Source organism: Gorilla gorilla, chromosome 2 (genome assembly GCF_029281585.2).
Source record: "Gorilla gorilla gorilla isolate KB3781 chromosome 2, NHGRI_mGorGor1-v2.1_pri, whole genome shotgun sequence".
NCBI lineage: Eukaryota > Metazoa > Chordata > Mammalia > Primates > Hominidae > Gorilla > Gorilla gorilla.
The window spans coordinates 67401924-67417375 of record NC_086017.1 but is presented as its reverse complement, the minus strand read 5'-3'; the positions used below and the strand labels follow the sequence as shown (position 1 = coordinate 67417375).

General features: G+C 42.8%; 1 protein-coding gene, 1 long non-coding RNA gene and 1 other non-coding gene across 4 annotated transcripts in view; 2 read left to right on the top strand and 1 right to left on the bottom strand.

Annotated features, from left to right (window-relative positions):
- The first annotated feature begins 4003 nt into the window (after positions 1-4003).
- The window catches only part of DNAH12 (dynein axonemal heavy chain 12), a 257576-nt gene continuing 246127 nt past the window's right edge, over positions 4004-15452 (top strand). For both annotated transcript variants that reach the window (XM_055383181.2, XM_004034353.5), the window contains exons 1-2: positions 4004-4207; positions 5515-5717. In XM_055383181.2, coding sequence (XP_055239156.2) covers positions 5548-5717 — 170 coding nt within the window. In that variant the 5' untranslated portion in view covers positions 4004-4207; positions 5515-5547. The remainder of the gene's footprint in view (positions 4208-5514; positions 5718-15452) is intronic.
- LOC129532659 (uncharacterized) overlaps positions 5946-15452 on the bottom strand; it is a 36556-nt gene continuing 27049 nt past the window's right edge. The window contains exons 2-3 of the long non-coding RNA XR_008678493.1: positions 6289-6372; positions 5946-6121 (exon numbers count right to left, since the gene is read on the bottom strand). This is a non-coding gene — a long non-coding RNA (uncharacterized lncRNA). The remainder of the gene's footprint in view (positions 6122-6288; positions 6373-15452) is intronic.
- LOC115934122 (U6 spliceosomal RNA) lies at positions 12055-12161 on the top strand. The gene has a single exon (XR_004069967.1). It is a non-coding gene; the product is annotated as a U6 spliceosomal RNA (small nuclear RNA).

The window sequence follows — 15452 nt, the reverse complement described above, 5'->3', positions numbered from 1 at the left end:
ATCCTTTGACATACTTGACAGGCTTCCCAAAGTCAAATTTCAAATTCTAAATTAAGTCTTTTCGGCCTCAAACTAACCTTAGGTTATCCCAGAATGGCCCCTGGAAGACTAAGAGAGACGTATTAGGCTTATTTGATATGTAAATTATACAGGAAACCTTTGCATTACATTTATATGAACATGTTATTAATATGTGTTTAAAAAGTATATGAGATTCCTAAAAGTCTGATGTGTCTTTTTGTATGTTATCAGTCATAATTATGGCTACTATGTAAACTTGTTATAGACTACAGAAAAAAACAAATTTCCTTGTCAATCGCATCATTGTTGTAAACTCTTACCAGGTCTTTCACCATAGCCATTCTAAATCTTGTTGTTTGTAGTAAATTGCTTTATTCTGATGTTTTTTCTAAATGATCTTTGCAAGCAAATAAAATCCTAAAGCATTGTGTCTTCAAAGAGGTTTATGAAAAGGATAAAAAGTCTGATACATACTCTGGAATACAGGCCTCTGTTGATTATTCAGTTGGACCGAATAAGAACTTTAGAAACTCCAATGGTAAAAACTGGACTTAAAATTGCTAATTTATCAAGTAGAACAAAAATTAATTACATGGGACGGAACTGATGAGGACTGAAATGATTTTAATGCCTTTTTTGCTTGAAACATTGCTTTTTATTATTATTTTCTTTCAGAGTTAAGAAAACTTTTTTTCTCTGCATTATCTGTAGTTTTATAGCAATTTGGTAACTTTTTGGTATATTTTGTGAGTAAAATTGAAATATTTATCTTTCTCTCTACCTGATATCTCCAGAATTAGGAAACTATTCATGAGTATTCTTGTTTTATGGCAATATACTTATTTGTATAAGCTCAAGAAGAATCTGTTCTTGTAAAAGAACACACTTTTGGAAACATTGGCTATTAAAAAGGATGTACATCGGCCAGGCGTGGTGGCTCACACCTGTAATCCTAGCACATCTAGAGGCCAAGGCAGGAGGATTGCTTGAGGCCAGGAGTTCAAGACCATCCTGGCCAACATTGTGAGACTTTGTCTCTATAATAAAATTCTTTTTTAAAGTAAAAAAAAAAGGACGTACATTGTATCAGTCAGGGTTCAAAGTGGGAAGCAGACCCAGTAAGATATAATACATATCATCTATATCTATATCTATATCTATATCTATATGTATATATGTGTGTGTGTATGTCTATACATATATATATTTTTTTTTAACAAAGAATTGGCTTATGCAATGGAGGGGGCTGGTTAAGCAAGTCCATGGTCTGTAGGGCAGACTATCTGTCAGGAAGGGAAGAACCAGAAAATGGAGAGCAGTTATAGACCCAGCTGCTGTTTGGAGTTTGACTCAGGGCATGCCCATCTCTTTATTATTATTTTTTTAATTTTTAATTTTTTAAAATAGAGACAGAGTTACACCATGTTGCCCAGGCTGGTCTCAAACTCCCTCAAGCAGTCTGCCTGGCTCGGCCTCCTAAGGTGCTGGGATTACAGGGTTGATCCACTTTGCCAGGCCTAAATCTTTTTAAAAGGATTTCTACTGATTGAGTCAGGCTCACCCAGGATAATCTCCTTAGATCAATGTCAATTGACCAGGGACTTGAATTGATCTGTAATCTCCTCACAGCAGGCCTAGATTAGTGTTTGATTAATGACTGGGAGAAGGTGGGTATATCATACACAAGATTGCTGCCTTCTCTTTAGTTCTTCTAGTTTAGCCTAACCAAATTGACATTCAGGCTAGATATGGTGGCTCATGCCTATAATCCCAACACTTTTAGGAAGCTGAAGCAGGAGGATTGCTTGAGTCCACTAGTTTGAGGCAAGCCTGTGCAACATAGTAAGACACTGTCCCAACAAAATATTTTTAAAAATTAGCCGATGTCATGGTGTGTGCCTGTAGTCCCAGCTACTCAGGAGGCTAAGGTGGGAGGATCCCTTGAGCCCAGGAGTTTGAGGATGCAGTGAGCTATTGCTGTAGTCTCAGCAATGCACCAAGATGTAACAGTTTCTCGTTGTCTGAGATAACACCTGGAGTTATTTGTCCTACCTCCAAGATGATTAAGGAGCGCAGACCCAAAGGTTAGTTTAGAACGAACGTTTAATAAGAGAAAGAAGAAAGCTCTCTGCCAGCAGAGAGGGGGACCTGAATGGGGTGCCCCCTATGAGGCTGGGGTCCAGGGTTTTTATGGACTGGGAAGGGGAAGGAATGTGCTTCTTCCCCCCACCCCGCTACCCTGGGGCTTGGCCTGGTACTAATCAGGAGCTGAAATGATGATTCATAGAAGCTGCTTAGCTTGGCTCGGGACCTATCAGGAACTGAAGCGAAAGTTTGGCCCTGGACCTTGGCTCAGGACAAATCAGGAGCTGAAGTGATGATTCCTACAAGCTGGATTTACAATCCAAGTAAAGGAAAGTAGAGTGCCCACCGGAACCTACTGGAGCCCACTGTGCCCATACCCACAAAAGGAAAATAAACTTTTTTTTCCCTGGGAGCCCATTGACTATACAAAGGACAAAGGCATTTCTTTGTTCCTTTATGGGAGTGAGGAGGAGGTCTGTGCAAGTTTTTGTACAAATGGGCTGGAGATTTTTCTATCTGTGGAGCCATGGGCATGTCTCCAGGCACAACACCCTGTGCTAGTTCCCTTATTGGTGCCTGCCGCTTGAATTTTTTCCCAGGCTGCTTTTTATGTTATGTGGGGATGAGGCACTGACCCATGGGCTGGGGGTTCTCTGGGGACCCTTCCCTTGCTATCTACCTAAGGCAAAAGCTAGCTGACTCCTTTCACTATGATGGTGCTGCTGCACTCCAGCTGCACTCCAGCCTGGGTGACAGAGCGAGAGCCCTGTCTCTAAAAAATAAACCCTAACAAATTGACATAAAAAAACTGTCTAATCTGCCATAGGACTAGAGTTTACAAGAGAAAAGGTGGCATGGTGCAGTGGTTCACGCCTGTAATCCCAGCACTTTGGGAGGCCGAGGTGGGCGGATCACCTGAAGTTAGGAGTTCAAGACCAGCCTGACCAACATGGAGAAACCCCGTCTCTACTAAAAAAAAAAAAAAAAAAAAATTAGTCGGGTTTGGTGGTGCATGCCTGTAATCCCAACTACTTGGAAGGCTGAGGCAAGACAATCACTTGAACCTGGGAGGTGGAGGTTGTGGTGAGCACTCCAGCCTGGGCAACAAGATCAAAACTCTGTCTCAAAAAAAAAAAAAAGTCACATTATTTATACAAGTATTTTATTTTCTACAGAAAGACAATTTGCTTTTACAAACTACCAGGAAGTTTTACTTGTTCATTCACTCGCTTAAATGACATTTTAGAGCACCTACTGTGTGCCAGACACAATAGTGTAGGCTGTACTCTCATTAAAAAAAAAAAAAATTACGTAGCAACTGGCACATAGAAGGTGCTCAAATATTTGTTGAATGAATATGCTGTTAACACACCAGCAGTATTCACTTCCCTAATTTAATTTTGGCACATAGTATTCTCGTAGGCTATTATCATTTAGATGTAGTATGCATTGTGCAGCTCCAAACAGCAAAATTTCACATCTTTCTCCCAGCATACCACTAAATTCACACACCTTAACCTGTTTGATTTTGCCAAAGAATTCCTGAAAGTGCTGTGTCAACAAATAGCAAATCTAGAAGCAAGATAAATTATATTGCTGATTAGTTACAATATTTACAGGGTGTCACTAGGGGACACTTGAAGACTTGATTCTCTTGCTGAGAGTGTTTCCATAAATCTATTTTCCAACAGATCTAAATTTCCAGTCTTGCAGTTTTCCACAGTTTGAAGATTCTAATTTCCTGGTCCCCTTCCAAGGAAAGGCAGTTAGGTTAAAACAAACAAACAAACAAACAAACAAAACCTCACACCCCATTTACTTGAGTAACGAATTATTGTTGTGACAGGTAATCCTAACCCCTTGCAGCTTGGCAACTGCCTCTCCAGGCAACCTTCACCCAGCCCCTCCGGCTGGGGCCGCCACAGTTTCCATGGCGACGACGTTGTTTCCAACCGGTCAGCGACCGCCCTTCTCCAGCTACTCGTTTGAGAGCCGGTGGCGTTCCGGAGGTTTCTCCCTCGTTATCCCCCTGCCTTTCACCTGAGGAGAGGCTCTCTCTCTCTGGCGTCTGCGCAGCGGGGAAGTAGTGAGAAACAATCAGGTACTTGTTCTCTGCTTTTCTCTTCCTTTCTCTCCCAGGGCAGGTATCGCGATTTGGGTGCCAACTTAAACACTCTTTCAAGGCAGGAATCTCCAAATCCTGTAGGCATTCATGGCAAATATAGTTGTTATCACAGTACAATTTTTTTTGAGACGGAGTCTCGCTTTATCGCCCAGGCTGAAGTGCGGTAGCGGGATCTCAGCTCACTGCAACCTCTGCCTCCCAGGTTCAAGCGATTCTTGTGCCTCAGCCTCCTGAGTAGCTGGGATTACAGGCGCCTGCCACCACTCCCAGCTAATTTTTGTATTTTTAGTAGAGATGGAGTTTCACCATGTTGGCCAGGCTGGGCTCGAACTCCCGACCTGAGGTGATCCGCCCGCCTCAGCCTCCCAAAGTGCTGGGATTACAGGCGTGAGCCACCGCGCCTGGCCCACAGTAAAATTTTTGAGCATTTACATGACATTTTATATTTGCCATGCATCAAGTATGCCTATTTTTTGCTTGATCATAGCATCACTTTCTTGGAAGACAGCAAGACTAAGATATCATACTGATGTTTAAAAATATTAATGATTGGCTGGGGGCGGTGGCTCACGCCTGTAATCTCAGGACTTTGGGGGACCGAGGCGGGAAATCATCTGAGGTCAGGAGTTCGAGACCAGCCTGGCCAACATGGTGAAACCCTGTCTCTACTAAAAACACACAAAAGTAGCTGGGCGTGGTTGCGCACCTGTAGTCCTAGCTACTCGGGAGGCTGAAGCAGGAGAACCACTTGAACCTGGGAGGCGGAGGTTGCAGTGAGCCAAGATCGCGCCATTGCACTCCAGCCTGGGCGACAGAGCAAGAATCTGTCTCAAAAAAAAAAAACAAAACAAAACAAAACAAAAAACAACAACCATTAATGATGTTAAATATCAGCTTTTACTGGGAAGGGGATCATCCCTCAACAACTGGATTTGTTGTGGTGGTGGTGGTAGTGGTTTGCATCTCGGGAAAATTTTGCACCCAGAATGCTACAGCTGTAGGGATATTTACAGAGCATCTAATTCGATTCCTTAGTTTCATCCATTAGGAAACAAGCCCTGAAGGGGAACTGACTGGCTCATTGCTTCATAAGTGAGTTTTAGAGTTCTAACAGGAATCCCTACCAACTTACCTCAACTGTCATTCTTTAGACTAATCCCATACTTGGGAGGAAGATCCAAAAGTGTCTAGAATTTTATTTTTGGTATTGATATGTTAGATATGTTATGAATGTATCGAGGCTTGCTGACATAATAATGGCTTTATGGACTTTTTCTCCTCAGAGTACAGAGTACTTTAATCTTTAGGGGATCAAGATGTCAGATGCAAACAAAGCTGCCATTGCAGCAGAAAAGGAAGCTCTGAACTTGAAGTTACCCCCCATTGTCCATCTTCCAGAAAACATAGGCGTTGATACACCAACACAAAGTAAGCTGCTAAAATACAGAAGATCCAAGGAGCAGCAGCAGAAAATTAATCAGTTAGTGTAAGTAGCATATTAGTAGATAATTCTTGCTTGGAATTCAAGTAAAATGATTAGTGTTCATATTCTTATAAAAAGTTTTAACTGTGGAGGTTGTTCATGGGTAAAATACTATTTTCAAGTTAATTAGAAAAACAATTGAAAAGTAATTGTAATGGTAGCAAATATTATACACTGTACACTGACAAACATTGTTCTTATCGCCTATACTTCTTACAACAATCCTATAAGGTAGGTACTATTGTTAGCTCCATTGTTTAGATGAGTAAACTGAGGTATAGAGAAGTTAAGTAACTTGCCTAAGGTTGCACAGCTGGGATTTGGACCTGGTTGGTCTGGTTCTAAAGTTCACATTCTTTAAGCACCACATTATTCCTCCTTTCAATATATTATAACCATACTGGTCCCTGAAAGTAAAATCAAATAACTGAACCTCTACAATTTGAACAAATACTTAATAAAATATCTTGAAACTACTTATATTTGAAATTTTTTTGCTACAAAAGGAAACAGAGTTCGACATCCTACTCACCGCCCCCGCCAATTTAGTGGAAATTAAAACTAATTTGGGTACCTGCTGCCAAAGGCTGTGATGAGGTTGGTTCAGTTCAATTAGACAGTTACTGAGAATTTCCTAGACACCCGATTCTGCTGGTTTCTAGGGATAAATAAAAAGAAAAATACATGGATTTCATTTACGAAATTCCAAGCCAACACTTAAACTATAAAATGAGGTTTTCTCTTTGGTGGATTTCTGTTTCCCTTTCTACATTCTCTTTCCTTTCTTGGTCGGCCTTATTTAAAAACATTTTTTTGCAGCTAAGTATCATTGCCAATTTAATAATTTTAATTTTTGCTAATTTTACTTTCCTTACAATTAAACAGGTCTATTAATCATATAACTTCTTTAGATTTACATTTGTATTAGTCCAGCAATAATTTACTCATATTTAAATATACATTTATAGGGTATATAAACTAATATCAGTATATGTACTATTAGAGATGCTTAAGTATTCAAGACTTAGACAGAAAAAAAAAAAAGATGACATGCCTGTAATCTCAGCATTTTGGGAGGCCACAGTGGGAGGATTGCTTGAGCCCAGGAATTTGAGATGAGTCTGAGCAAGGTAGTGAGACCCTCATCGCTACAAAAAAAAAAAAATTAGCCAGATGTGGTGGGGCATGCCTGTGGTCCTAACTACTTGGGAGGCAGAGGCAGGAGTATTGGTTGAGCCCAGGAGGTCAAAGCTGTAGTGTGCAAGATGTGATGGCATCATTGCACTCCCAGCAATGAGCAATGGAATGAGACCCTATCTCAAACAAGCAGACAAAAATAGTCTTAAAAGAAAAAGAGAGGCCGGGTGCAGTGGCTCACACCTGTAATCCTACCACTTTGGGAGGCTGAGGTGGATGGGTTACCTGAGGTCAGGAGTTCAAGACCAGCCTGGACAACATGGTGAAACCCATCTCTACTAAAAATACAAAAAATTAGCTCGGCGTGGTGGCAGGTGCCTGTAATCCCAGCTACTCAGGAGGCGGAGGCAGGAGAATCTCTTGAACCTGGGATGGGGAGGTTGCAGTGAGCTGAGATCACACCACTGCACTCCAGCCTGCGTGACAAAATAAGACTCCATCTCAAAAAAAAAAAGGGGGTGGGGGAGAGATGCATTCCTCCTTCATTCCTAAGATTCTATTCAGTGTTTCAGTAGATTTAGAGTAGAGAAGGGAGTTCTCTAGGAATTATACATTGTTCCTTTTTTTTTCTTTTTGAGACAGGGTCTTGCTCTGTCATCCAGGCTGGAGTATAGTGGCACGATCTCAGCTCACTGGAGCCTCAACCTCCTGGACTCTCGTGATCCTCCCATCTTAGCCTCTCAAGTGGCTGGGACTACAGGCGTACACCACCACACCTGGCTAATTTTTTGTATTTTTGAAGAGACACGGTTTCGCCATGTTGCCCAGTCTGGTCTCAAATTCCTGGGCTTAAGTGATCCATCTGCCTTGGCCTCCCAAAGTGCTGGAATTACAGGCATGAGCCACTGCGTCAGGCCTAGATTGTTTTTACTCCATGACTTTTCATTATCTTGCATTATCATGTTGAACTACTTGCAGTTTCACAAATATACTGTATTTTTCACAGTTTAGAGATATGCTCTGCAATTTCCGTCACTGCACCGTCTGCCCGAATATTTATCCTAGTTCTTCCAGGTTTAGTTTATGGACCACCTCCTCTAGAAAGCCTTCTCCTAACCCCTCTCCTGCACGCATTTCTCTCACAACAGTTTATTTAGCAGATAGTAAGTATCTGCTGTTACACAGATACTTGTTACTGAGGAGACCATAGAAAACACAACAGACGGTGGCTTACACCTGTAATCCCAGCACTTTGGGAGGCTGAGGCAGGTGAGTCACCTGAGGTCAGGAGTACGAGGCCAACCTGACCAACATGGCGAAACCCTGTCTCTACTGAAAATACAAAAATTAGCCAGGCGTGTTGGCGGGCGTCTGTAATCCCAGCTACTGGGGAGGCTGAGACATGAGAATAGCTTGAACCGGGGAGGTGGAGGTTACAGTGAACTGAGATCGAGCCATTGCACTCCAGCCTGGCAACAGAGCGAGACTCCATCTCAAAAAAAAGAAAAAAGAAAACACAACAGAAAGGATTGTGTCTTTGTTTGTATGCTAGTGAGAGGAAACAGATAGTAAACATGTAAAAAACAAAAAAGGCATGTTAACCTTTTAGATGATGATAGATGCTACGAAGAAATAAGACAGTGGGGCCGGGCACAGTGGCTCACTCCTGTAATCCCAGCACTTTGGGAGGCTGAGGCGGGCGGATCACAAGGTCAGAAGATCAAGACCATCCTGGCTAACACAGTGAAACCCTGTCTCTACTAAAAAAAATACAAAAAATTAGCCGGGCATGGTGGCAGGCACCTGTAGTCCCAGCTACTCGGGAGGCTGAGGCAGGAGAAACACTTGAACCTGGGAGGCGGAGGTTGCAGTGAGCCAAGATCGTGCCACTGCACTCCAGCCTGGGTGACAGAGCAAGACTCCATCTCAAAAAAAAAAAAAAAAAAAGGAAAAGGAAAGAAATAAGACAGTGGGATAGAGAGAAGATATTCCCAGGGGCACCACAGGAAAGGCCTGTGGAGGTAATATGTAAGGAGAGATCCAGAGAATGAGAAGAAGACTGTCATCTAAGTAAACATGAGAAAAGCTCTCTAGCAAAGGGGATAGCAAGCATGAAATCCCTGAAATATGAATACTTTCAGTACATTCTAGGAACTGACAAAGACCAACATCTCTAGAGTATCATGAACCTGGGGAAGGGTAGTATCAGGTGAAGATGGAGAGGGAGGTGGGAGCAGATACTGTAGGGCCTTGTCGGCCATGACAAAGAATTCAGATTTTATTTTTAAGTCCAGTGGAAACTACTGAAATGTTTCAAACAAGGAAGTGACATGAAACCTGATTTACATTTAAAAGATATCACTCTGGCTATTAAGAATAGACTGAGGTGGAGAGGAAGAGGGCAGGAATAGGGGGACACAAAGAGACCAGGGAGGATGCCACTACAGTAGCATAGATGAGAACTTATGGTGGTTTGGATAAGGCTGGAGACAGTGGAGGAGGAAAGTAGGTTTACAAGAGATGTGTGTCAGAGGCAGAATCAGTAGGATTGGCTGTTGGGTTAGCTTTGGTAGCTAGGTGGATAGTAGTACCATTTATAGAGAATTGAGGAAGTCCAGGAGGTGGGGGGTAAAAAGCAATAATTCTCTTTTGGAGCTTAAGTGCCGTATAACATTTAAAGGGAAATACATTAATAGCAGTTGGATATATAAGAGAAGAAGTCTAGGCTGGAGATGTAAAAATTTGGGAGTCACCAGCATGTAGATGATTTTTAAAGCTATAGGGAATTGTTGGAATCACACAGAGAGCGAGAGCAAGAGTTAGGCAAGAGAGAACACGGGAGAGAGCGCAAGTGAGCAAGTGAACTGAGAAAGGCAAAGGCCTAGGGCAAAAGGTTAGATGTGTGGAGAAAAGTCAACCAGCAGGTAGTGTAAGTATAACTGGTAAGGTAGGAGGAAAAGCAGAAGAGCAGGATGTGATAAGCACAGAGTATGTTATAACACAATGTACTTTTATTTTCTTTCTTGTCTTCTCCACTTTGACATGCTTAAGGAGAGGGATCTCAACACAAATCACAGGGTTTGGCATGTTATTGTTGATGAATGAATGAAGGGATGAATGAATTTTTAGGGAAGAACCTTGCCTTATTGTGCTTTATCCAGATCTGTAAGTAGTACAACTTTTATTTTGGTGCTTAATTTAAAAATACTGCCTCAAAATTACCTGAAGCATAGTGCTGTATTAATACTGAGATTAGAATTGCTATGCATTTATTTGGGAAAAATGCATTTTGAATTATTGGTTTTGTTTTATTTTTCCTGGATATGTTCACAATGTTAGGTTCATTTAAAAGAAAAAAAATGTTACTTCAGTCAGCGCTCACTTTGCTAAACTTTACCTCTTACTGAATTCCACTTCATTTTTTTCCTTCTCCTTATTAATAAGCTCATTCTTTGAAAACTATCTTGTGTGTGTTTCTTTTCGCTACTTTCAAAAACTTTAAGTATATTTGGTTTATTCTCCTTGGATTTCAAACTCATTTTTAGCTGTCCAAAGGTCTAATGCAAAAACTTTCAGCCGGGCGTGGTGGCTCGCGTCTGTAATCCCAGCACTTTGGGAGGCCAAGGCGGGCGGATCATGAGGTCAGGAGATCGAGACCATCCTGGCCAACATGGTGAAACACCATCTCTACTAAAAATACAAAAATTAGCTGGGCGTGGTAGTGCATGCCTGTAGTCCTAGCTACTCGGGAGGCTGAGGCAGGAGAATCACTTGAACCCTGGAGGCAGAGGTTGCAGTGAGCCAAGATCACGCCACTGCACTCCAGCCTGGCGACAGAGCAAGACTCTGTCTCAAAAAAAAAACAAAAAACTTTCAGAAACCATTTTTTAAAAAATACCTGATAAAATTAAAGGTTTTTAAAAAAAAACTGGAAACATATCTTTCTGGGTGGCCATGGACTTTGGGATTCTCCATCCCCTTGCTATCTGCACCTGTTAGATGATAGGAGCGCAGACTTCTCTTTTTCAAAGGTGGAGTGAAGTCTGTGGATAGAGGGAGTTCCTGGGGTGAGGTAGGATGTAAAGAGTCATGGGCAGAAGTGGACCCCCTACTAGGACCAGTCCCTGGGAATGCTTGGCTGAGCCAGTAACATTTTGTAGCTTTCCAGAGTCTCAAGAATGAGCCTGCCTTCTTCCTTAGCTACTACCTCATCTCTTGATTCAAGCCAGTTTCTCTCCTTTACTGCATGTGGTTTCTCACCCAGTCATTTGAAATTATCAAGTTTTTATTTATTTATTTGATTTTATTACAAAATTTTTTAGTTTAGCTATGATTATTCATGTTTTTGCCGCCCCCTCCCTTTTTTTTCTGAGACAAGGTCTCACTCTTTTGCCCAGGCTGGAGGGCAGTGGTGCGATCTCTGTTCACTGCAACCTCTGCCTTCCTGGCTCAAGCAATCCTCCCACCTCAGCCTCCTGAGTGGCTGGGACTACAGGTGTGTGCCACCAAACCCGGCTAATTTTTGTATTTTTCTGTAGAGATGAGGTCTCACCATGTTGCCCAGGCTGGTCTTGAACTCAGGCGATCTACCTGCCTTGGCCTCCCAAAGTGCTGGGAGCCACTGTACCTGGCCTGTTTATAATCGCTAATATACAAATCAAAAACAGTCAGGTAGTGAAAAGGCTCACTTGTGTGTTCTTCCCAGCTCTTTTTATTTATAGCCAGTAGGAGAAAACATGCTCCAGAAATTGTTGCTATGTTAAAGGGTGGCATTTATATATAAAGAACAGGAAGTCAGGCATATTTATGTTGGGATAATTACAGTGCAGGGCTAACTATGACTAGTGCCAACTAGCATACCAAAGTATAAGGTAAATTCCTTGGAAGTAGCAATCACTGAGAGCTAGACTTTTTAGGGAGAAATGATGGATGAAGGGAAGCCTGGCCAACATCTTGAAGATTAACAAAGAAAGGAGGAGGATATCCAGGCACATTTTCTACTTCATGTGAGAAAGTCTTAGGAGTTTTAGTTTAGTACAGGCTTAGTAAGATTGAACAGGGAAATGAGGCTGCTCAAAAAGGCTAATTCAGTTTTAGGATACTTTAATAAATGTAGCATGTCTAGGAAATGGGAGAGAAAATTTTCACTCTGCACTGGTCAAACATATGGAATTCTGGGATCACACTTTAAGAGGGACTTTGAGTGCTCACTTTGGCAGCACATGCACAAAAATTGGAACAATACAGGGAAGATTAGTAAGGTGTCTGCGCAAAGATGACATACAAATTTGTGAGGTGTTCCATATAAAATAAAAATAAAAAGAGGGACATTGATAAACTGGAATAGCTACAGAAGTATCCTAGTCTATTTTTTATTGCTATAACTGAATACTACAGACTGGATAATTTATAAAGAATAGAGGTTTAGGCCAGGCGTGGTGGCTCATGCTTGTAATCCCAGCACTTTGGGAGGCCAAGGTGGGCAGATCACAAGGTCAGGAGTTCGAGACCAGCCTGGCCAACACAGTGAAACCCCATCTCTATTAAAAATACAAAAATTAGCCAAGCATGGTGGCGGGTGCCTGTAATCCCAGCGACTCAGGTGGCTGAGGCAGGAGAATCACTTGAACCTGGGAGGCAGAGGTTACAGTGAGCCGAGATTGAGCCACTGCACTCCAGCTGGGCAATAGAGCTAGACTCTGTCTCAAAAAAAAAAAAAAAATTTGGGTGTGGTGGCTCACGCCTGTAATCCCAGCACTTTGGGAGGCCAAGGCAGGAGGATCACCTGAGGTTGGGAGTTCGAGACCAGCCTGACCAACATGGAGAAACCCCATCTCTACTAAAAATACAAAATTAGCCAGGTGCGGTGGCGCATGCCTGTAATCCCAGCTACTCGGGAGGCTGAGGCAGGAGAATCACTTGAACCCGGGAGGCGGAGGTTGTGGTGAGCCAAGATCATGCCATTGCATTCCAGCCTGGGCAACAAGAGCAAAACTCTGTCTTAAAAATAAAAAAATAAAATAAAATAAAATAAAATATAAAAAAAATAGAGGTTTATTTAGCTCACAGTTCTAGAGACTGGGAGGTTCAAGAGCATAGTGCTGACATCTTGTAAGGGCCTTCTTGCTGAGTGATAACGTGGTGGAAAGCATCACATGGTGAGAGGGCAAGACAGTCAGAGAGAGCTTGCTTTTATAACAAAGCCATTCCAATGATAATGAGCCCACTTCTTTGATAGTGACATTGATCCAATCATGAGGGCACAGCCCTCATTAACCCATTAATTCATTCATGAGGACAGAGGCATTAAGTTTCCAACACGTGAACTTTTGGGGGACACATTTAAACCATAGCAAGAGGAGAGTGAGGAAATTTGAAGGAAGCTGATTCACTTAATTAGACTATAGGCTCTGCCATCAATCAGGCCTGAGTTCATATACCATCTCTGCAGCTTATTAGCCATGTGAATTTGGCAAGTTACCTAATTTATCTTCATGTTCCTATCGGTAATATGGAGATAGAAATAGTGTGTATGTTTTAGGAATGTTGTGAGAATTAAATACATATGAAGATCTTAAGCCTATGCCTAAAACATAATAAACTCATAATAAACAGTAATTCATTGACAGGAATAATTAAAGGAACCAGATAAGTAAACATGGACAAAGAATATGACTTTTTTCTGTATAGCTTCAGAGACTAGAAGTTACAAACATACAGCTCAATATAAGAAATTTGTTTCTAAGAATATGAGCTAACTGGCCAGGCATAGTGACTCACACCTGTAATCCCAGCACTTTGGGAGGCCAAGGCGGGTGGATCACCAGAGGTCAGGAGTTCGAGACCAGACTATCCAATATGGTGAAACCCCGTCTCTACTAAAAATACAAAAATTAGCCGGGCATGGTGGCATATGCCTGTAATCTCAGCTACTTGGGATGCTGAGGCAGGAGAATCACTGGAACCTGGGAGGCGGAGGCTGCAGTGATTAGAGATCACACCACTGCACTTCAGTCAGGCAACTGGGCCAGACTCTGTCTCAAAAAAAAAAAAAAAAAAAGCTAGCTAACAATAAATTGAGCTGCCTCAGAAAGTGATCATGGTGGTGGGGTGGGGGAACAGAGCAAGATGGTGTAATAGAAGGCTCCACTGAACATACCCCTCAACAGGAACACAAAATTTAACAATTTTCTACACACAAAAAAACACCTTCATAAGAACCAAAAAATCAGATGAGAACTCACAATACCTTGTTTTAACTTCATATTACCTAAAGGCACTGAAGAGGGCAGGAAAGAGTCTTGAATTGCTGATACCAATTACCCCCCATCCCAGCAGTGGCAGCATGGCATGGAGAGAGAATCTGTGCACTTGGGGATGGAGAGTGCAGTGACTGTGAGACTTTGCATTGAACTCAATGCTGCCTTGTCACAGAGGAAAGCAAAACTGAGCTGAACTCAGGTGATGCCTGCCCACAGAGGGAGCATATAGGCCAGCCCCAGCCAGAGGGGAATCGCACATCCCAGTGGTCAGAACTTAACTTCTGGCAAGCCTTATCATGGAGTGCTAAAGTACCCTGGGGCCCTAAATAAACTTGAAAGGCAGTCTGGGCCACAAGGACTGCAACTCCTAGGTGAGTCCTAGTGCTGAGCTGAGCTCAGATCCAGTGGACTGCAGGGGCACATGACCTACTGAGACACCAGCAGGTGCTGTTAAGGGAGTACTTGTGCCACTCCTTTCCTAACCCCTAACCCCAGGCTGCACAGTTTGCACTCCAAAAGAGACCCTTCCTTCCGCATGAAGAGAGGAAAGGGAAGAGCAAAGAGAATTTTGTCTTGCATCTGGGATACCAGCTCAGTCACAGTAGGATAGGGCACCAGGCAGAGTCATGAGGCCCCCATTCTGGGCCCTAGCTTCTGGATTACATTTATTGACACATCATTGGCCAGAAGGGAACCTGCTGCCTTGAAGGGAAGGACGCGGTCATGGCAGGACCCATCACTTACTGACTAAAGAGCCCTTGGGCCTTGAATAACTATCAGCAATACTCAGGTAGTACACTGTGGGCCTTGAGTGAGACTCTGAGGCATGCTGGCTTGTCTGAAATTATCCAGGTTAGGCCAAGCACATTCACAGCCCTGTTGGCTATGGTGAGAGATGCCATCTGCTTGAAAAAAGCAGAGGAAAAAGTAAAGGGAAATTTGTTTTCCATCTTAGGTAGCAGGTAGGGCACAGTGGGGTAGAGCACCAAGCGGGCTCTTGGGGTCCCTGATTCTAGGCCTTGGCTCTTGGATGGCATTTCTGGACCTGCCCTGGGCCAGAGGGGGAGCCCAATGCCCTGAAGGGTGAGTCCCAGGCCAGGCAGCATTCACCACAAACTGACTGAAGAGCCCTTGGGCCTTAAGTGAACATTGGGAGTAGCCTGGCAGTGATCTATATGGGCCTGTAACATTGGTGGCCGTGGGGTGAGGCTCCTCTGCCTGTGAAAGGGGAGGGAAAAGTAGGAAGGACTGAGTCTCATGGTTCGAGTGCTAGCCCAGCAGCAGTATAATAAGACACCAGGTAGATTTCTAAGGTTTTTGACTCCAGTCCCTAGCTCCC